This window comes from Mycothermus thermophilus (genome assembly GCF_041956435.1).
Source record: "Mycothermus thermophilus strain CBS 625.91 unplaced genomic scaffold VTJ04scaffold_7, whole genome shotgun sequence".
Taxonomy (NCBI): domain Eukaryota; kingdom Fungi; phylum Ascomycota; class Sordariomycetes; order Sordariales; family Chaetomiaceae; genus Mycothermus; species Mycothermus thermophilus.
In genome coordinates this window covers 1509094-1529968 of record NW_027191433.1, presented here as the reverse complement: position 1 = coordinate 1529968, position 20875 = coordinate 1509094, and the positions used below count along the sequence as shown (strand labels likewise).

The 20875-nt window shown below is 57.3% G+C and overlaps 11 protein-coding genes across 11 annotated transcripts; 6 read left to right on the top strand and 5 right to left on the bottom strand.

The window, feature by feature from the left end:
- Nucleotides 1-294: 294 nt before the first annotated feature.
- VTJ04DRAFT_10113 (uncharacterized protein) lies at nt 295-1395 on the top strand (the record flags this gene model as incomplete). The annotated part of the gene is made up of 5 exons (XM_069357818.1): nt 295-351; nt 423-441; nt 516-774; nt 847-984; nt 1044-1395. 5 exons carry the CDS (start codon nt 295-297, stop codon nt 1393-1395), a joined length of 825 nt encoding a protein of 274 aa, XP_069214848.1.
- Nucleotides 1396-2453: 1058 nt separating this feature from the next.
- VTJ04DRAFT_10112 (uncharacterized protein) lies at nt 2454-3132 on the top strand (the record flags this gene model as incomplete). Its single annotated transcript, XM_069357817.1, has 3 exons — nt 2454-2563; nt 2772-2898; nt 2965-3132. The coding sequence occupies 3 exons, from the start codon at nt 2454-2456 to the stop codon at nt 3130-3132; spliced, it is 405 nt and encodes a 134-aa protein (XP_069214847.1).
- A 167-nt stretch (nt 3133-3299) lies between these two features.
- On the bottom strand, nt 3300-3746 carry VTJ04DRAFT_10111 (uncharacterized protein; the record flags this gene model as incomplete). Its single annotated transcript, XM_069357816.1, has 1 exon — nt 3300-3746. The coding sequence occupies one exon, from the start codon at nt 3744-3746 to the stop codon at nt 3300-3302; it is 447 nt and encodes a 148-aa protein (XP_069214846.1).
- Nucleotides 3747-4373: 627 nt separating this feature from the next.
- Nucleotides 4374-5321, top strand: VTJ04DRAFT_10110 (uncharacterized protein; the record flags this gene model as incomplete). Its single annotated transcript, XM_069357815.1, has 1 exon — nt 4374-5321. The coding sequence occupies one exon, from the start codon at nt 4374-4376 to the stop codon at nt 5319-5321; it is 948 nt and encodes a 315-aa protein (XP_069214845.1).
- Nucleotides 5322-6148: 827 nt separating this feature from the next.
- On the bottom strand, nt 6149-7747 carry VTJ04DRAFT_10109 (uncharacterized protein; the record flags this gene model as incomplete). Its single annotated transcript, XM_069357813.1, has 2 exons — nt 6149-7404; nt 7462-7747. The coding sequence occupies 2 exons, from the start codon at nt 7745-7747 to the stop codon at nt 6149-6151; spliced, it is 1542 nt and encodes a 513-aa protein (XP_069214844.1).
- Nucleotides 7748-9733: 1986 nt separating this feature from the next.
- Nucleotides 9734-10120, bottom strand: VTJ04DRAFT_10108 (uncharacterized protein; the record flags this gene model as incomplete). The annotated part of the gene is made up of 1 exon (XM_069357812.1): nt 9734-10120. One exon carries the CDS (start codon nt 10118-10120, stop codon nt 9734-9736), a length of 387 nt encoding a protein of 128 aa, XP_069214843.1.
- A 1663-nt stretch (nt 10121-11783) lies between these two features.
- VTJ04DRAFT_10107 (uncharacterized protein) lies at nt 11784-13330 on the top strand (the record flags this gene model as incomplete). Its single annotated transcript, XM_069357811.1, has 3 exons — nt 11784-12288; nt 12343-12482; nt 12542-13330. 3 exons carry the CDS (start codon nt 11784-11786, stop codon nt 13328-13330), a joined length of 1434 nt encoding a protein of 477 aa, XP_069214842.1.
- Nucleotides 13331-13339: 9 nt separating this feature from the next.
- On the bottom strand, nt 13340-14543 carry VTJ04DRAFT_10106 (uncharacterized protein; the record flags this gene model as incomplete). The annotated part of the gene is made up of 3 exons (XM_069357810.1): nt 13340-13451; nt 14217-14466; nt 14510-14543. The coding sequence occupies 3 exons, from the start codon at nt 14541-14543 to the stop codon at nt 13340-13342; spliced, it is 396 nt and encodes a 131-aa protein (XP_069214841.1).
- A 95-nt stretch (nt 14544-14638) lies between these two features.
- On the top strand, nt 14639-15159 carry VTJ04DRAFT_10105 (uncharacterized protein; the record flags this gene model as incomplete). Its single annotated transcript, XM_069357809.1, has 3 exons — nt 14639-14783; nt 14888-15061; nt 15113-15159. 3 exons carry the CDS (start codon nt 14639-14641, stop codon nt 15157-15159), a joined length of 366 nt encoding a protein of 121 aa, XP_069214840.1.
- Nucleotides 15160-15165: 6 nt separating this feature from the next.
- On the bottom strand, nt 15166-17341 carry VTJ04DRAFT_10104 (uncharacterized protein; the record flags this gene model as incomplete). Its single annotated transcript, XM_069357808.1, has 5 exons — nt 15166-15243; nt 15303-15388; nt 15453-16466; nt 16529-16840; nt 17338-17341. 5 exons carry the CDS (start codon nt 17339-17341, stop codon nt 15166-15168), a joined length of 1494 nt encoding a protein of 497 aa, XP_069214839.1.
- A 1577-nt stretch (nt 17342-18918) lies between these two features.
- Nucleotides 18919-20399, top strand: VTJ04DRAFT_10103 (uncharacterized protein; the record flags this gene model as incomplete). Its single annotated transcript, XM_069357807.1, has 3 exons — nt 18919-18985; nt 19160-19377; nt 19488-20399. 3 exons carry the CDS (start codon nt 18919-18921, stop codon nt 20397-20399), a joined length of 1197 nt encoding a protein of 398 aa, XP_069214838.1.
- Between the last annotated feature and the right edge of the window lie 476 nt (nt 20400-20875).

Genomic DNA, 20875 nt, shown 5'->3' with positions numbered 1-20875 from the left:
TTGGAGTTGGGGTGTACTCTAGATGTTTTCAGGGAAATCAGATGAACTGAACTTCATGCCCCTGGCCCGGTCTTGGCGACTCGTCCCGCATCCCGCAGGGGCCCCGCATTGCCCGTGCCTGGGCTCCGTTTCGACTTCGGCTTCCCCAATGCAAAGCACAGCAACCCGTCCGGGTATCTAGACCTTGACTTCAGGCCGCCATCTGACGCCGGACCTCTCTCTAACTCATGCAACAGTGGGTGTGACATTGAATCGAGGAACCTAGGATACAAACCCCCACCTGATCTCCCCAGCATGGCCTCGCCGAAAGCCATTGTCTCCTCCTTCGTGGAGGGAGCTCCGCCAGGAGAGGTACGTTGGCGCCTTACCAACCTGCCCCGAGCTGTCCCCCTCCATGCTGACCTGCTCTCCCATCTACATAGCTAGCAGACGTCGTCGCAGGCATGCTACCCGCCCCCTCATGCGCTCCATATCTCAAGCTATCCCCTAATCTGACCGCCGCCCTCTGTCCACAGACATCAAGGCCCTGACCATCTCGACGCCGAACCTCGTGGACGAGCTCGGCCCGGCGTTCAAGAAATACAACGAGGAGCAGTTCGCCACGGTGAAGTTGCCTGGCGCCAGCCAACCCGTCATTGTCAGCTCGCACAACAACCTCGGCGGCGACCGGTACTACGACCTCGAGAGCTCCGTCAGCTTTGTTTTCAACCACGCGACGCAGAAGGCCAGCGGCGTGGAGAGCTATGTTGCGGAGGGAGAGACGGCGGCGCTAGCGTGAGCATGCATGCCCCAGGCGCTGAAAGTGTGTTGCAGAGCGGGGGAGACATTGACACGCTTGTCTCGCAGGAAATCCATCCTCAAGGCCCTATCCGCCTACGTCAAGGAGCACTATCCCAACGCGGCGTACGGCGCGTACCCGATAGAGAACGACTCCAAAGTGGCCATCATCATCGTCGCGAACAAGTACAGCCCGAATAACTTTTGGTACGTCTCGCTCTCTGTACCCCTCCTCTTCATGATGCTAACAATTCTCCTCTCAACAGGAACGGGCGCTGGCGCTCGCTCTACATCTTCGACCCCTCCTCCAACAGCCTCGAAGGCTCCATCAAGGTGGACGTGCACTACTACGAGGACGGCAACGTGCGGCTGCTGACCAACAAGCCGTTCGGCCCGACAACGCTGTCGTCCGGGACGGGCGCCGCCGTGTCCCGCGAGATTGCCGCCGGCGAGAAGAAATACCAGGAGGAGCTCAACCGCAGCTTCACCAGCCTCAGCGAGGGCGCCTTCAAGGCCCTTCGCCGCCAGCTGCCGGTGACGAGGCAGAAGATTGAGTGGGATAAGGTTGCGAGCTATAGGCTGGGACAGGATATCGGGGGTGGTTCGTCGAGGAGATGAGTTGTTGTTGGGTGTGTTGGAAGAGGTTGCTTCAGGCTTGGAGATAATTGATACTTCCAGGGGCGGTCACACACGTTTCCTCTGGCAATTCTCAGAAGCCGTGAGACCATTGTGCATGTAGTGTACATTCGGACCCCCGCCACCCGGTGTCCCCGGAGGCCGAATCAACCTCTCGATGCCCGCACCGCTCCTTTCTTTCACTGATTGTCCCATTCGCGGGGATGTTGGCTGGAGTTTAAGCCAGTACTCAGGCTGGGGATATCGGGATGGTGTGGGATGGGATTCTGGTGGCGGAAACGGTGGCCGTTTCGGAGGAGTCAGGAAGTGTCATGTAGAACCAACACGCCAAGTGAACTGAGAGTAACCAACTGCAGTCCAGGCCTCTGGCTTCACTTCACAGTAAGCCAACAGGACAATATCAATATCATGTGCATTCCAGGAATCTCGTCCACGGTTTCGGGCAGGTCCAAGAACCCGTCCTCCCCAAAATCGAACCACTTACGCAGCGCAACTTGGACCAATCAGAGCTCTGATAGCGCCATAACTTCCAACTATGATTGGTTGGTTCTCTCTCTTGGCAGTCCTGTAAGACCCACACTCTTCGGCTCCGTTCCGCGGGGCGGGCGGTGCCCCGGGGGTCCAGTTGTTCTTGCCATCCAGGGGCTTCTCAACAAAGTTGCGCCGCTGCCACTCCCCTGTCGCTTGTGTCCGCCATTCTTTGCTTGTTTCGTCTCAGGCCCATTCTTTTCTTCCACCTGTCGAACTGGGACTCGTGGCATTTTTTATTTTTTTTTTAACCTTCCTCTCCTCCTTCCCTCTCCTCCGCCTTCCCAATCCTCCAGCACCGCTCGCCGCCGCTCTGCTTCTCCATCACGACCAGTCGTGCTCACCCAAGTCTCTGAACTTTTTGGTACGCTTCGTCCTGCTGCCATTGCCTCTTCTTATCGCGTACTGTCTTGGTGCCTCGTGCTAACAGGCTTCGTTTGCCAATCTTCAGCTGCTCTTCGCGTTTCCGAGACGACAGCTCTCCGCACACCCCTCAACACCGACCGTTCAAGATGGCGTCCCTCACCTACCAGGATGTTGCTGAGCACAACACCAAGAAGGATCTCTACGTCGTGATCCACGACAAGGTCTACGACATCACCAAGTTTGTGGACGAGCACCCGTAAGTGTCGACTGTATTTTTCCTCCTCCTCTTGACCGCTCGGGCCGTGCCTTGCCTTGCCGGCCGCCTATCATCTTCCGGCACGGATTCCCCCACTCGACCACTACCACCTCCGACTGCCTCCGTTCCCCGCATGTGCTCGGCACTGCGCATGGCTACATATCGACTCCCACACGAGCATGTGCTAACACCGAGATTTGCACCACAGCGGCGGCGAGGAGGTCCTGCTCGATGTGGCTGGCCAGGATGCCACTGAGGCTTTCGAGGATGTCGGCCACAGCGACGAGGCCCGGGAGACCCTCGAGAAGCTCCAGGTTGGCACCCTGAAGCGCAACGTAAGTGTTGATTCTCCTCCCTTTTCCAATCCTTCATACCCAACTAACCCCTTTCCTCCTTCACAGCCCGGCGACCCCAAGCCCAAGACCCCTGCCCCCGGCGCCGTTGCCCCGCCTGCCAACACCAGCGCCGCCGGTTTCGGCACGGCCCTCTATGCTATTCTCCTTATCGGCGGTCTCCTGGGCTACTTCGGCTACCAGTACCTCCAGCAGCAGCAGGCCCAGTCTGCCTAAACGCCTTTCTCACACTTTCGTTATAGATGGCGTATGGCCGGCTTAGCGTGTTCGGGGCAGATGGTATTGGCAACGGTGTTTTTGGGTTCTGTTTTCCTGCGGGTCAATTGTGTACAACGAGGGAAGACGAAAGGTAATCGTCCGGGCCCTCGACGGCCTGTGATGGATCATCTCTTGGGTCCCTGATGTTTGGATGGACACTTGGTGACGGACAGCTCGGCAAAGTAAAGCTTAGCTGGAGCTGTCTTGGTCTTCCAAGGTTGTTCAACCACAGCAGATGGGTTATGGTAATGGCTGATGATATATGCTCTACCCGCCTCCTTCTCTAACGTCGATGGGAGTAATCGGGCGCCCGTCCAGCTTGGATGGATATCCCGTTTGCTCGTCGTCGATCGATTCGAGAAGAGTCGGAGCGTGCTCTCATGGCTGGGATGGTCGCATGGGCTAGTATAGACGTTGTAATTATGATGTGAAGTCACGATCAGTTCACATGCCTCGTCCCTCGTGGCGATGGCCGGATTAGTTGCAGGATGCTCATGTAGGTACATGCTGTACGAAACATGCCGAGACTCCCCTGGATCATCGAAATGATCGCCTTCTTCCCAGTCTTCCATTGGTCATGCGATCTTCAACGCTGAAAGTGGTTGTCGGACCCCCCAGGCCTAGACGCCCCACGCAGCCACAAAGGACGGGACGGGATCCTGCACGGGCCATCTGCCGCGCCGCATCGCCCAGACCCCAGTCTCAATTCAAACGACAACTCAAAGCATCGCAGCGACCGGGCTCACTCGCTTTCGCTCAACATCACTCATTGTGGCTCACCACCACAACCTGTCATAAATCTAGGTCTGATCAAAGATCGCCATCAGACCTTGCACAAGTCGAGTCATATCCAGGCTGCCGTCGAGTTTGAGCGCAACGAGATCCAGGAAATAAAGGCAGCCACTCCTCCGACCGGGTCCTTCATTCAACTGCTTCCATCGCCACCTGAGCAAACCATCATCAATTCAGGCCTGAGATCCAACCAGACCATCAAAAGCGAGACAGTTTTTCATCTATAGAGCAACTGGCTCATCCACCAAACAACAGACTCTGCCATCCAGAGCAAACTCGACACTTCAAAATCTCCAGTTTCCTGTCCCATCGCTGCGACTGCATCGCAAAGTGAGAAACTGGTCAACTCGTCATCTGCATACCACACCAACTCCCATCTTCTCGCTCCACCAGGAACCACCGCTAAAATGTCCAACTTCGACCGCCAACAAGCCTCTTTTCTCAGCAGCATGTCCGCTGCAGCCTCCAAGCTCGGCTCCGGCGCGGGGACGAAGCGCTCGCTCGCGCCTCCGTCCCCGTCGCCGTCCGTCGGCTCAACCACCTCCGCCGCCGCCGGGAACGCCACGCCCCGTCGCGACCGCGGCAGCACCCCTTCGGGCAGCGGCAGCGCATCTAACGCCAACAAACCCATCGTCTATTCGCAGCCCGCCCTTACCGGCACGGGCGACAACATCATCTCGCAGATGGCCTACGCCGTGCAGTGGCTGCGGGGCAAGGACGGGCCGCAGACCTGCGCCGACATTCTCGGCTACCTCAGCCTCAACAACCGACCCGAGCGGGAGCAGGAGTATTTCGTCGAAAAGATGCGCCTGCACCCCAAGATCCAGTGGATCCCGGACCCGAACCTGAGCGAGCAGACGTGGCGGTCGGGGACGTACATGCACCGCCCGACGATTCCGGGCGTCAAGGACAAGAAGACGCTGCTGGAGCACCTGAAGGCTAAGGCAGAGAAGGCGGACATGTCGGGCGTGTCGGTTAAGGACCTGAAGGACGGCTGGCCCGAATGCGACGCGGCGATCACGGAGCTGGAGAAGGAGCACCACCTGCTGGTGGTGCGGGCCAAGAAGGACGGCGCGGCGCGGACCGTCTGGCTCGACGACCCGGACCTGTTCCACGAGGTCGACCCGGACCTGAAGAACGCCTTCACCCGCGTCGAGCTCGGCCCGCCCGAGAGCATGGTCGCGCGCCTGCTGGCCGCGCAGCTCAAGCCCGCGTCGGACGATCCGATGGTCAAGGCCGCCCAGCAGGCTAGCAACAAGCCGCTGAAGAAGAAGAAGGCGCAGCGGAGGACGGGCAAGGCGACCAACGTGCACATGCAGGGGTTGTTGAAGGATTACAGCCATACCAAGTATTAGGGGCTTGGGGATAGGGTGGAAGCCGAGGTGAGGGCTGGAAGGGGGAGTTGGTGCTGGTATGGGTGAAAATTGGGTGTTTTTGGGTTGCATTAGGATGGCGTTGGGAGTCTTTGCTATTCTACGTATTTTACTTTTTTACTTGCTCTGTGTGTTCTAAGCGAGCTGGTTGAGTTTGCGGTCACCTGGGAGGGGGGAACAATGGGTTAGCCTCGGGATATGATGGAAATCGATAGATTGTGGTAGGAAGGTTTGGACTCCATCCGCGAAAGGACAGTCTCTGTCCTGTCACGTAGACATGGCACCGAGATACACAATGATAATTGCTGTGTCCACATGTCTGCCAGGCACGTCCTGCCAGATACCTATTCGTGGGACTGTGTGTTCACGGAGAGCCACATGGACGTCATGCTCTGCGCTGTACCTACCTTTCCCGCTGCATATCTTGCTCTCGGCTGTTACCACTCTAGCAATATGATTACTCTCTCAGTATGTTGGCGTTCTTCAGCCGCAACTCTTCTTTCTGGTTGTTCGAAGAAAGTAGCCAAACGATTCAAGACTACCCATGGAGAGAAACGTACCCATCGAGACGGGAATCTGTAGAGGAGCGAGACAAAAGAAACTAGGGCATAGTATCAACACGAGGACAAGCCATCCTCGACGTCATCATCTGACTAAACAGTAGGTACTCTTTCTTGATAAGCCATGGATTTGAACCACAACACCACGCTGTCCAGTTTTCCTCCTCAGGAGGTCCTGGCGTTCACTCTTCCATCATCATAGCATGTATTCATTTTTTTTTCCAGAGCAACGTCCATACCCACCCCGTCCTACGCATTCCCCCCCGCCTCCACCGCACCCGCCGTCTCCCTTTCCATCCTCCTCCTCCTCCTCAACTCGCGCTCATGCGCCTCAATCAGCTCCGCCACCTCAAAATGGCCCTTCAGCTTGGCATAATCCGCCGCCGTGCCCCGTACCCTATGGATCGTGTCCACATGAATCCCCTCCGCCACGATCTGCGTGTCCGCGCCCAGCTCGAGCAGCGTCTTGGTATTGTTCACCCTTCCCAGCCAGGCCGCGGCGTGCAGCGCCGTCGACCCCAGCTTGGTCCGCGCGTTGACGTCGCACGTCGGCCACGCGCCCGGTTTCGGCGGGAAGTCGTCCGTGTCGAAGTCGCGCGCGTCGTAGGTGTAGGGAGGTGGGGAAGGGTCGTCGCCGAGGACGAGCATGCGGATGGCGTACGGGCTGAGGCGTTCGTTCCCGTCGTCGCTTGAGGAACCGGAACGGGGACTGTCGAGGTTGGGTCCATCATCGTTGTGGCCGCCCGCTGCCCAGTGCAGGGCTGTTTCGCCAAAGTGGTTGACCCGGTTCGGATCGGCGCCGCGGCGCAGGAGGCGGCGCATGGCGCGGTGGTGGGCCAGCGCGGAGGCGTGCATCAGCGGGGTTGAGCCTTGCATGTGCGGGTCGGCGTTGGGGATGGCGATGGTGCCGATGTCGACGGGCCCGCGGCGGTCGGGACGGCCCGTGGGTCCGTCGATGAGGAGGTCGATGACCGCCGGGTCGTTGCGCTGAGTTGCGTGGTGGAGAGGGTACGTGCCGTGCTGCCGCTCGGGGATGTTGGTCGCGGCGCCGTAGGCGAGGAGCAGGCGCACCATGGCGGCGGCGTCGTCGCTGGAGACGGTCTTGGGCAAGTCGGCTGCGATCATGAGCGGAGTTGCCATGTCGATGGGGGAGCTGCCTGGAGGGGAATTGCCGGGAGCGTAGCGCGCTGGGAGGTTGGGGTCGGCGCCGTTGGAGAGGAGGATGCCCGCGACTTCGCGCAGGTTGCGGCCGACGGCGTAGTGCAGCGCGGCATGGCCCGTGAGGTCGCGGGCGTTGAGGAAGTCGGCGCGGTCGCCGCTTTGCGGGCTGACGCCAGCCAGCCAGCTGATGAGTTCGATGTTGTCGCTTTTGGATTGGACGGCCAGGCAGAGGAGGGACTCGTCGTTGTTGTCCTCGGGCATCACGCCGGCGCCGGAGGAGACGAGGAGCTTGGCCACCGTGAGGCTGCCGTACAGGATAGCCAGGGCAAGCGGGGTCATGCCCTCTGTTTGTGAGTGAGTACAGGTTCATGACGGGATTCGGGAATTGATGGGGGACATACGATCATCGGTGAGGTAGAGGTCATAGGGACGAGCTTGCAAGACCTCACGGATCTGGTCGACATTGCGGTCGCGGACGGCCTCGAAGATGGAGGGAAGGCCCCGAGGCTTCTCCGGGACAGCACCGTATGAGACAGTCGGGTTGACTGGGGCAGCTCCCGAATCGTGCTTTTCTGATGTTGATGTTATCGACGTCGTCGTGCTCTTGGCTGACGACTTGGTCGGCTTGAAGAGACTCAGCAGCGCGCTAAAACGCTTCTTCTTGGAGTGGTCCTTTTCTGAATCCATGGTTGCGATGACTCGGATACAAGGCGTGCTACCTGGTCATCGATGGGTCAATTGTTGTTGGAACCACCCGGACAGACACCAACGGAGAGCTCCGTCACGACATTGATTGCGACGAGGCTTTCTCGGGTCTGCAATGTTGTGATATAGTCCATTGAATGTGTGTTGCTAGAAAATAGGTCCGTCGGCCTGATGACCCAGCCCCCTCATCCATCCGCTACCCTCCTTGTCCAGGCGGCCGACGTGGCTCTGCTACGCAGGCTCCGGTGACATTGGGCCGGGCAATCATTGGGTCAACGACAGTGAGGCTGAGAGGCAGACTCTAATCGGGGCGCTCTGACACTTCCAGGGCTTATGGGACCATACCCAAGGCAGGCCTGGAGTGCTCACCCCGCGCGAGGCTGTGCAGGCAATCGGTCTTTTGGGTCGGGGGCCTGATTGTCCTGCAGTTATCAAGGACGACGGCCTGAAACTGGACCTCTGCGGCACAGCAAAGTTTACTTCGAATATACGAAAGTAGATGTAGACCTATTGGGCTTCAGATATACATGCCTGGCATATTGGGATCAGGAATAGGTCCATGAAGGCCGTTAACACGGAATTGGGGCAAGCGGACCGGACCGTAACGGACCTGCGCCGAAGCAGAGCCACACACTAGCGAACACTCGGACTGAACGGGCAAGGCTCGGCGCATCCTTGTGCTTTGGGAGAGGGAACGTCTTGTCTGTGAAGGCAAGGGTTAGGGTTGATATCCTGTTTGCCTGGTGGCATGGGACAGTGATGGCTTTGTCTATGATTCCAGCCACAGGAGCCGTTGTAAAACTCTGTTTAAGAGCCTCAAGACTTTGATGACATGACACCTGAGGCCCCGGGCAATCAGGAATTTGCTGTGGAAGAAGGCCGGCTCTCGAACCTCCAACTTCTGTCTCCCCGCATACGAGATGCATCTCTTCAAACAGGACGGAATGCAAGGGGCACTTGGTTGTGCCTCTGACGCCCCGTTGTTACCGAACACCTTGCTGGCCATCGGTGGCTGACCTAGTGGAGAACTCAATCCAGTTCATCGTATCTGAGGTAAAGACATCTGATGGCTTGCTCGTCTGAAGTGTCAGTGAAGTGAAGTCAAAAACATCTCCACATCCAGCGGGCCCCTGCGCGGTACATGAGCCCACAGCGGGCTGTCATCCTCTCATCGATCGAGCGAAAGAGGAGACGGGACTGTTCCACCAGGGGAATGGGAAAGTTCACGTTGATTGATGGGGAAGTGAACCCAAGACGGGAGCCCCGGCGCTTGCAAGGAGCGGGAGAAGCTTCGTGGAAACGTTGTTGCAATCTCCACCCGACCAACTTCAGGCCAATGCACGGAGCGCCCGTTGGCGCATTGATCGAAATGCGAACTGTGTTGCTGACGAAAGTGAGCCGGCTCGGAACAGAACGGGGACTGGCGGCTCTGATGATGAAATGGGCTGATGGCAAGGGTCGTGCTTCTCTGTGATGTTCCTGACATCAGCACCGTCCGCCATGAGAAAATGGTTGGAATCCAATCAGCGACACAACCCATCATCTGTGGCCTCATCCGTGAATCCCTTTTCCCAGAACCATTCGGGCGAGTTTATCCAGTCAGGATGCCGCGGTGGTCTGGATATTTCCGTTGACTTCACACCACTTCCAGTTTGCTGCGCTTGATGGAGTCAATGCGTCTTCACTTGTCACAGGGGACATGCCCCTGGCGCGTCGATGCCGAGCTGAATGCTTCCATCATCCTTCCAGAAGCTCAGCCCAGCACCAAGGGGCCAGCACCCCCTGGCCAGGGCGCCACTCGCCAGCAAGGGTTGGTAATCACCTCTGCAGCTCGCCAGATCGGTCATTTCCAGACGCAACCAAAACCACCAACGACAACATTGTGTTCACTTGTTCCTGCAAGGCTCGGGTTTAATGAGAGCTCGGTGAACCCTCATGTCAATGCTCCATACGAGGATGAAAGTTTCTTCAATCTCGAGAGGATGTCCGGGTTGATCCCAACCCAAACCCCCGGGTGGCGCGGTTCCATGATGCGACGGTTTTTTTGCATCCCTGGGCGCTGTTCGGGCCGCAGATCTTGAAGCTCTGACCGCCGGCAACTCCCACCAGCGCACAGACAAGATTCAGGGGCCGCCCGCGCAACAACCTCTCCACCTTTCCCACCCCGGCCACCCAGTTCGTTGCGGGGGTTGCAATGGAAGCAAGAATCGAAGCCATAGAAGAAGGGAGGGGGCTGGTGGGCGTTGTTGGCGGTTGATGTCGTTGGCTTGGCTTGGCTTGTTTGGTGACGCGAGACATGGTCCGGACTGGTTCCCGGTTGGGCGTTTCGAGAAAACTCAGGGGACATGCCGGCATGATGTTGTCGTGCCCGTTGCGGTTGCAATGATGGGGTTGCAGGTGGATGATGATCTTCACTTGTGGTGTGCTGGAAATAGAAGCGAGCATGGATAACTACCACACAAACACCGGAGGGGAAGGGATCGCACGAACTCGACAGCGAGGTGCTCGGAGCGCAACTTGGCTGGGGGAATTGCTGACTTCGTGGTCTGGTTCAACGTCTTTTTGTGGCTCGTACTGACGGAAATGCCTTGGGATCAGAGCAGACCACTCCAGAATTCAAGTTTAGAGGAAGACCGTCCTCTGCCTTTGGTCCCATGAAGACCTGACGATCCCGACGGGTCATGGAAACCGGCCGGCTGTCTTTGCTGCTAGTGTAGACACGGCTAGAGCAGGAGACCAGGGACCGCATCAAATAACCAGCCTTGTGTGTGATGTTTCGTGTTCCAGATGGCTGGAACTGAGCTGGGTATGTACAAGCCTCTTCAGATTCAGGTGAAGCAAGAGAGTTGGAGTGACTAATACGAGTTCATATGGCAATGGAGTAGGCTGTCATCGTTGTCCATACCAAATAAAATCGATTGACCAGGCACAAGAGTGCAGGCAAACTGCAAGACTGCTGCAGGCTGGAGATTGAAACTGCCCGTCTCCATGGATGATATGCATCGGTCGACGGTTGCTGAGATGCGGCCTGTCGCGGAGATTTTGGTGTGGTGGGTCAGGCGTCCAGTGTTAGCGGGATACATTTATCCCAGCAGAATTTTGGCTGCGTCTGAAGTACCCTCCGCAGAAACCCTAACGTGTTAGGCAAGGCGAGTGGCCCACTTTTCGCCTGGAACCCCTCGACCCCAGCTGTTCGTTTCAACTTCCCCCTGCAGAGCTCTGCCCAAAAGAGGTTTCCAACCAGAACAGCAACCGACAAGTCCAGGTTATTTTCCCCCTCTGCTTTTTTTTCTTATTTCGGCCTGCCTGTCACCCCGTTCAACAACACACAACCTCCATCTTGTTTCTCTTCGGCGCTTTCTCTACCATCCTCCACCCTCCGTTTCCGAGTCCCTTTGCTTCTGGTCATCGTGGTTGTGCATTGCGTCCTTCGAGGCTTCGTGACGACGTCATCCGCGCCGAGTCGCGTATCCTCGCGAGACCCTGCTTCCCGCACAGAAGCACGCCCCGGGCACCGACGCACCCTCCAATTTCTGAACCGTGCACGATAACCCCCCCAAAACCGACCTCGCCTCGTCATTCAGGTACAATCACTTAGACGCCGCTGGGGCTGTTGAAGGCGGCCCGCCACCTCGCAATCCCTCCTCCGAGTTCATCTCGGGCGCAGACTTTGAGTCTGATCTTGGTGGTTTCTGCTTTTGCTTTCAGGTGAGGAAAATTTGTGGTTTTATTTCGGCCCCGCATCCTCGTCACCACTGTGACTTCCCACTTTCACCAACAAACATCGCCGCCCTCAATTTCATCTCGAACTTGATTCATCCATCACCATTCGTCGCGATCCCGGTTCCCTTCAATCGACACATCCAACCCACGACTGCTTCGTCCTGCGAAGCCCTCGGTGGCTTGCCAAGCGTCAATTCCGCCGTCATTCTCACCGCCAAACTTTGGTGATACAAAACTGACCATCACTTTTCAGTGAGCCTTAGCTGGGGTACAAAAGGCTTCTTGCATCATTATCATGTCGCAGTCGACCCCTGAGCCGGCCGGTGCCATGGGCATCGGGACCGTTCTCAACATCAAGGGAGATGCCAGCGAGCAACAATCCCAGGCGGTGGTGCATCAACTTGAGCAAGCTATCCAGCAATCCCAGGATCATCAACATCCACCTCAGCAGCACAGTGCATCTGAGCAGCCGCAGCCCCAACCTGAGACGGAGCAGCGTCCAATTCAGCAGATTCAACCGCTACCCGCCGACAAGCCAGTCACTTCCCAGCCAGAGCCGCCACGATACCCAGTTGCCATGACCACCTCGTACCCTTCCTCGACGGCCATGGCAGCGGTGCAGGTTGTGGGCGGCGTGTCGGCCATGCCTTTTGGCCTCCCTGGCGCCGAATTGGCACAGAACCCCATCCCTGGAGTGGCAGGATACCAACAACCTGGTGCGCCGACGCAGCCCATGAAGCAATTTCCCTGTAGTACATGCGGCAAGCCTTTTGCGAGGCGTAGTGATCTCTCTCGGCATGGTATGTGTTGCTTTCGATGAGCGGCGCAATGGATTCGTGTTAACCTGGTTATAGAGCGCATCCACAGCGGAGTTCGGCCTCATGTTTGCGACTTCCCTGGTTGTGGCAAGCGGTTCATCCAGAGGTCTGCTCTGACGGTCCATCGGCGAGTGCACACTGGCGAGAAACCTCACCGGTGCGAGCGATGCAATAAGGTATGAACTCTATGCCTTTTCCTGTGGCGTCGATTCTGGCAAGCTCACATGGGATACAGCCTTTCGCCGATAGCAGCTCGTTGGCGCGTCATCGCAGGATCCACTCTGGCAAGCGGCCTTACAAGTGCCCCTATGTTGACTGTCAGAAGACCTTCACTCGCCGCACCACCTTGACTCGGCACCAGAATCACCATGTTGGCACCGTCGAAGATGCAGCCCGGGCTCATGCTGAGGCTCTGGCCCAGAACGCCAATGCTGCCGCCGCTGCCGTTGCCGCTGCTCGGGCGCAGTCCCAGCCTGCCAGCGAGCAGGCTTCTAGCCACGCCTCTCCCGTTCCGACCACCGCCTCTCCTGCGCAGCGGCCTATCTCCATGTCGCCGACCGCTGACCTGTCCAACATGAACAACATTCAGTATTTGAACAACACCATTCCGGCCCATCTGCGCAGCGACATGCATGTAGGCAGCCCGTCACCGACAGCACCGTCGGCGTTCAACAACGGCGTGCGCCCTACATCTCATCCAGCTGGCTATGCTCCGCCCCAGACTCTGGAACCCAGCATTGAGCAGACGCAGCAAGGCCCTGGCAGCGCCTCGGGCAGCCCTCACATTGGCAGTGTCAGCTGGTCTCCTGGTCCAGTCGGCTCTCCCACGCAGAGCCCGAACGGCAATGCCTACGTCTACCCCGATCCCGACTCGTACCCGAGCGGCACCACCCCCATCACGCAGATGTTCTACACGAACAACACTATGGGATCCCGACCCCGGGACAGCGCGGAGCCCAGCAACCCTACTTTCGATGCTAAGCGCTCGCAAGAGACTCTGGCCTCCTGGGCCAACGGCCCATAGGACTGGTCGTCACTTCTTGGTGGCATGGAGGCCAGAGATGGGGCGGAAGTGTGCCTGTGAGGGCGTCCGGATCGGGATCTTGTCAACCTGTTCGACATGCCTGAGTCTTCCAGCGATCTGACTGTTTTGCTTCTATGTCTTATTCTGCACACTCCTAATCTGTTCAGTCGCGGATACCCAACAGCAAGCGATTTGCAACGGCATTTTGCATAGCTGGGCACTTTGGTCTACGGACTTGGTCAACTGCATGACCACATATCGTTGCACTGGGAGTTGATCGTCATCCCAGCATTTCACTTCCTAATTGTTTTTCGTTATATTTTTGTCACATCATATTGCCGGATTCGGTCGGCCACGATACTTTATGGGCATTCAGCATCGGGAGTTTATAACAGGCCTGCGACGGCAGAGCCGGGGGGGCGTTTTCAGTCTGCTTTAATTCGCCAACTAGACTGGGCAAATGGGTGGTTGGTGTCGGGTTGGAAGGCGGGATAACGGCGCGAAACGGATGGGTTATATATCTATCGGGTAGACGGGCTCTAGATGGTATTCCCCGGGGGGTTCTTGGTTTGCGTTTTACTCGGTCCCCAATGGGGGGGTGGGAAGTTGTGTTTCTGCTAGATACCTATCCGAAACGGTCAATATATGGTAATACCTAAATCATGAACAGGCGAATATACTGGTTTGATGGAAATGAGATGGGCTGGTCTGCAATGATTTAGTTAAAGTGATGGTTTTGTCCTCGGCTTATTGTTGGTGCCAGCACTCTCTGCACATTGTAGTACATAGTAGGGGATGGGTATTGAGGGCACTCGAGAATACAAATGAATCCATTGAAGTGACAGCACCAGGCCAACCTAGTTTTCAGCAGAAACCTCCTACACACATGATATTAGACTGATCAGAGAGGAAGAACCTCAGCCCGGCCGCCCTCCGCCCGGACATGTATGCGTTGAGATACGTCACCACCGCTTCTTGACAGAGAGATAGCTTGGGTCGATGATACAAACCCAACCCACACACCATGACAGGATAAAACCATATTTCTCTCGCCATACTCTGAACACGCCATACCGTGGCTGCCATGACCTTTACACATCCATCAACACAACTCAGCTCAGCCGGCTTGTTTTTGTCTTTTGACCCTTCGTCTTGTCAAAACTTTTCGCTACACAAGACGCCAGCTGATGGCTGGTCCGCTGTGTATCTTCATCCAACATTTGGCCTCTGCCTTCCTCCCTCCCACCTCCCTTCCTTCTCCCTCACTCGCTCGCTCTGCTTGTTGGGCCCCGGCCCCGTTCGATATCGATGACCAAGTTTCCCCGCATTCCTTCCCCTACTCTTCTGTATACTAGGGCGACGTTTGCACGTCGACTCTCTCCCTCTATCGACTGGCACATTCTCACCTCCTTCACTCTCCCCGCCAGCCCCCCGGCGACGCTCAACACATCTCGTGAGTGATAAAGTGCGACGATAAGGAACACAAGTCGAGATCCGAAGAGTCTTGCTCAGGAGAAGAAGAAGCTTAAGGAGAAGGAGAAAAAAACAAACATACAGTTAAAAGAGATAAACGTATGACAATGACATGTGAAAGTACACTGCAAATAATCCTATTTGCAAAAGAAACAACCGAGAAAAAACAAAACAAAGGAAAAACGAAAGAAGAAGCCAGAGCGTCACAAGTGGCTGACTATGTCTCTGCCCTTGGGGCGCATGTCAATGCCCATATATGTATGTAGTAGGGCTGCTGTTGAGTCCTGCAGCATTAATATGCAAAACAAGCATTATGCCGTCGTAGTGGTGCTGCTAGCGTCATCGCTCAATCATGAGCGCTTTCAGCTGGAGAATTTCTGAAGCGCGTCGGGCGGGCTGGCCCAGAAGGCCAGGGCAATGATCATGTACAGGCCGAGAAGCTGAGGACGCTGAGTTAGTCCAGTCTGGTAGAGAGGAAACAAGAGGATCAAAAACATACCATGGCGCCCTCGAGATAGTTGGACTTGCCATCCTGCACGGTGTAGGTGACCACCAAGACGGACAAACCGAACGCAATCGTCTCGACTGTCGATTTGATTTCAGATTAGCACACCCCATCCACATACCCCAACAAACTGTCCCAACTTACAAGTCTCGAAATGCAACGACATAGGCTGTCCAATCGCCCACCCGAGCATCACCAGCGCCGGGGTCACGAGCAGGGCGATCTGGATGCTGGACCCGATGGCCACCCCCATGGCCAGGTCCATCTTGTCCTTGACCGCCACCACGCACGCCGTCACATGCTCGGCCGCGTTGCCCACGATGGGGATCAGGATCAGCCCGATGAAAGTCTTGCTGATCTTGCCCGTCGCCACCAGCGCGTCGATGCTCTCCACCATGTAATCCGCGCAGACCGAAATCACCAGCGTCGTGGCCACCAGCACCAGGCCAGCCGACCAGGCGTCGAGGAGGGGCTGGTGGTGGTGCTCCTCCTGATCATCCTCGTCCGAGTCGCCGTGCTGGTGCAGGCCCGAGAGCCCGTTCTCGGCGCGCGACCCGGAGGGCTCAGGCTCGAAGAGCTTCTTGTGCGTATGCAGCGCGAAGTAGAGGTAGAGGACGTAGAGGAGCAGCAGGACGACGGACGTGCCGCGCGAGAGGACCAGGATGCTGGCCTGCTTGTTGTGTTCCTCGGACTGGTCGAGCACGCCATACAGCGCGGCGGGGAGGATCATGCTGGCCGAGGCGAGGGTCATGAGCGAGCAGGTGGTTTGCGCCGTGGCGGCCGTGAAGGTCTGCTCGATGCCGTCGCCGTCGGCGTTGCGCATGTTGAAGATGCCGCCGAGGAAGAAGCAGAAGCCGAGGACGAGGAGCAGGTTGGAGAGGATGGACCCGAGCATGGACGCCTGGACGACCTCAATCTCGCCCGCGCGCAGGGCCACGATGCTGACGATCAGCTCGACAGCGTTGCCGAAGGTTGCGTTCACCAGCCCGCCCAGCGTCTCACCCAGTCGCGCGGCGATTTCTTCGGTCGCGAACGACAGCACGGCTGCAAGCGGGATGATGGCGAAGAAGTTGAGCGTGAACACCCACGGCGCGCTCCACTCTCTCTCGCCCGCGATGATGCCCAGGGGGACGAAGAAGAGGAGTATGTTGATCCAGGCTGGATGCAGGCGCAGCGATGCTTAGCAATTGGGCCACAACGGCAGGAAACAGGAGACTTACAGCTATACAGAGTGACCTTGGCGATGTTCCAGAGGTGGGCCGGCCACCTCACCAGCGGGTTCGGGCTGTCAGTACCCGGGCTGCTGCGCGGGTTGAGGAGGAGATGGCGCCAGAAGCCAGGAGGAGCATCGTCGCGGTTGCTGGGCGCGTCGGCACCCGGCCGGCCATTATTCAGGAGGGGGGTGAACTCGGTGTTCATGACTTCGCTGCGAGGGCTGGTGATGTTCAAGCTGGCGTGGCGACTGTGGCCGCCGGGGGGGATTTCGGTCGAAGCGCGGCGCAGCGCTTGCACGAACTTGGTATTAATTGGCCCTGTGGGATTAGAATTGGTCAGGAGACTGCGATGTTTGTGGCCGCTGCGGTTCTCGTCGCCCATGACTATGGGCGCGCGGCGACGAGGGGTTTTGGGCAAGGTATGATGATGGCGGCAATGGGATGCGCTGGATGGTCAGAGTCGCTCATCTCGGATGCGCTGTTTGCTCTGGCCCTTCGCATGCGCCGGTACCCCTACCCCCCGGAGACGGATGTTGTTGAAGGGAGATGGATTGGAGGTGTGAAGCGATCTTGGATCCAGACAATTGTCTGAGATGCCAATGACGAGGGGAAGTTTGATGGAGGGGAAGGTTGGAGAGGAAGTGGCGCTCGACAAGGAAGAGAGCACAAGCTCCGTGAGGCAGTGGTCTCTGTACTGGAGGTATGTACAAGATACCTGAATACAGTGCAATGCCCCTTTTCCGGCGGTTGCCTTTTTGCGTCAAACAGCGCCGGACATTCGGAAGAGAAGAACAAAACAACAAGAGACTACTTACACATGATGAACGAAGGATGGCGCAGCCGAATTGGGTGTCAACCACAAGTTCTAGAGTCGAGAAGGACAGAAACGTACTTGGCGACCGGGAATTGAATGAGGATTTGGGGGCAGAGATGGAATCACAACGAGATTCCTGTGTCACCTCCACGCGGAATGATGTCTTTGGGTTGCACTGAAAGTGGTGCAGCGTGGGAGGCGCACTGACAGGCAGACTCGAAACCGGAAAGGATGGCAAACAGTGGAGGTCTCAAAGCAAAACCCTGCTGGGAACCTCCACGCCTTGGTCTCCAGGTGACGGCAGAGGTGGTCCACACCCCTGCAGCTAAGAGCGTGCTTTATTTGGGATCTCCTTGGCGTTTGGCCCGACTCTGGGGAACGCTGGGGGCCAGAACGGCCAGAACCCGAAGCCGAAGCTGAAAGCTGTGGGGCCATGAGGGGATTGTCTTGATGCATCTGAGACACAGCTCAGCTCACTTACAACCTGAGGTCAAACATATCCCTCAGTCTCAGGCATCAAGACATGCTGGTTGTGATGGTGTTCTCTCCGTCCAAACACCTGCCAATCAGACATGGTTGCCGTGGCACGACTGGTCTGGGGACAATTTTCCTGTGATCCGGAGGCGAAGCTTGGCTCTTGTCTTCTGATCACAATCTCACCGCGCACGAGATAACGCATGTTAACCGCCGAGAAGTGAGGCCGCCAACGACATGCAGTCGGCTGTGCTATGGGAATTCGCGCCGAGATCCGCGACATCGGGTCGGCGAGAGGTGATGTTGGCCTGAGGCTGGAGGTAGTTGGTCTAGTTGAGAAGTTTAATAATAGTGTAAGAGACCCCACCACAAGGCTCGACCAGAGCTCAAATACCCGCCGGGCGCCCACCTTTGCCACATCCTGGACTGTTTCCGGCTGTTAGCTTCGCGGGAAGCATACGGAGTACATGATGGCATTCCATGTGAAATCCAGAAGCTGGGACCTATCACCTGTGGCCGAGCTTGAATGCTGCAACATTACCTCAGGCCAACAAGACGTGCCTTCGCCCGTCTGGCGGAATGCCGTGGACCCAGGGTTGAACCTTGAAAGGCGACACGCAGTCTGCCTCTTAAGCCCTTGCCTGGCTCCCAGAAATAGGATTCAAGATCAACCAGGCCTGAAGCTACGTTGCACAGGAGCAGTTGTGCAGTTTTGGTGTTGACAAGTTGCATTAATGGCAGCTGGCAGGCATTCTGTGTGTCCGAAAGCCAGGAGCCAAGTCATCTCAGCCGGCGCCCGACAGCCGGCATGGGTGGAGCTTCGATCTTCGGGGCAGGCATCGCCCGTCCAGTCCGCTACTTGCCTGGTAGGATGGGAGGGGCTCCAGTGTCGGTGTGGACAAGTGTCGGTGACTGCCGTTTTCAAGGCTACATCCGCGTCCTGACAGGGACTTGATGCTTGACATCAGTGATAGGAGCAGGGTGGCTTTGGACCCTTCCTGAACCCCATTTTATATCGGAGCTCCATCAACGGAATACGAGGCCACACCTGAACTTTATTCTGTCACCGTCACCGTCAACCCCAACCCATAATCATCCCCTAGAAACAATGCTGCCCGAAGAAGTGCCGATCCTCCGCACCCGGAGCCGAACCGTCCCCACCGACGAGGATGCAGGTGCGTGCTCGCCGCCGACGGGCAACCTTCGCTTCCGCCGGCATGCCCCACACTCGGCCGGATCTTCGGGTCCAATCCGGACCGGAGGATCGGCAGGGAACTTGGCATTTGACGTTGATCATCGCTTACCCGCATGCTAACACCTGCTAATCTGTCTCCGTATCCCGTATCAAGACCCCGTCTTTGTCCCCAACGCCCTAAACCCTGCCGCCCCTGCCCGGAGGAACATGTTTGAACCTGGCGAGCCGCCCATCAACATCGGCCACCGCGGCTTCAAGGCTGCCTATCCCGAGAACACGATGGCGTCTTTCAAAGGCGCCGTTGCTGCCGGTGCGCACGCCATAGAGACGGACCTGCACCTGTCCAAAGATGGGGTCGTTGTCTTGTCTCATGTGAGTTCCTTACCTACCTCTATGTAATAGGATGTCTGCCGGCAGTCCGGTCCGGCCTACGTTATCCAAGTCTCCATCCGCCTCCCTAACCCCCTCCCTCCCCTCCCCAGGACGCGACCCTCAAACGCTGCTTCGGCATCGACAAACGCGTCGCAGACTGCGACTGGTCCGAACTCTCCACCCTCCGCACCGTACAACCCCCTCACGAGCCCCTGCCGCGCCTCGCCGACCTCCTCGCCTGGCTCACAACCCCGGACCTCGACCACCTCTGGCTCCTCCTCGACATCAAAACCGACGACGATCCGGAGCTCATGCTCGCCTCGGTCGCCGAAACCCTGGACCGCGTCCCGATCCCGCCCGGCTGCAGGCCCTGGAACTCGCGCGTCGCCCTGGGCTGCTGGAACGACCAGTTCATCAACCTCTCGCGTCGGTTCCTGCCGGGCCATCCCATCTTTCTCATCTCTTTTTCGGTTTTGCAGGCGTTTAAATACCTGCCGGCCTCGGACGACGAGGAGGAGAGGAATGCTGATCCAGAGAAAGCGGTGGTGCACTTCAACATGTTCCAGCCCTCGCTCGTCGGGCCGCTCGGGGCGCGGTTCCGCCGCGAGGCGCGCAAGCGGCAGCGCAAGGTGTGCGCGTGGACGGTGGACGATGAGAGGTGGATGAGATGGTGCGTGGAGGTGGGCGTGGATGGGGTGGTGACGGATGAGGTGGGCAAGTTTGCCGAGGTGAGGAGGGTGGATTCGAATGATGATGTGCGGGAGGAGGGAGCGTCCGCTGGGCTGGATGGAGAGGATAGTAGCAAGGAAATTGGGGACGAGAAGAAGAAGTTGCTGGTCGTGCCCGGCGAGCGGCCTGGATGGAAACTGTATGTCAGGGCTGGGCTGTTGCAAGGTGCGGCTATGTTGTTGGCGGTGGTGTGGAGGAAGGGGTTTTGGCATAAGAGCCCGGCGAGGAAGAAGATGAGGAGGGTGATTGGGAAGGTGGTTGTTTTTATTACCAGGTCGGATAAGGAGTCGTAGGGATGGTTAGGGTTTGGGAAACATTGGTGTTGGTTGGGACATTGATACCTGTGGTGATTTATTTGTTTGTCGATTATCAGGTTGCTTCATCTATGGATTTTGTTTCTCTTTCCTAACCCGTCTCTTTCTTCTCAACACGGAGAATGTACGTTGGCCTAGTACCTCGGCAATCCAGAGATATTTGCGCATTCGTTGAGCCTCGAGGTCACACATGCCCTGCCCACCTGACTGAGCTTGATTCATTGAACTTGGACGACACCCGATAGAACATGGAACCCCGTGATAGCTCTTCCAGACAAGGCCAACCTTGTTAACTGCTCTCATATCGTTGTTATACTTGTATCCCCAACAAATATTGCCTTGGCCTAGGTCCTCGGTGAGAGGACGTTGTGTAGGTCTGCTGAGCCACTTGGTGCGGCCTCCACGTTGTGACTGAGAGGGAAGGGGGCTGAAGCCTTGGAGAAATGTTGGTTCTG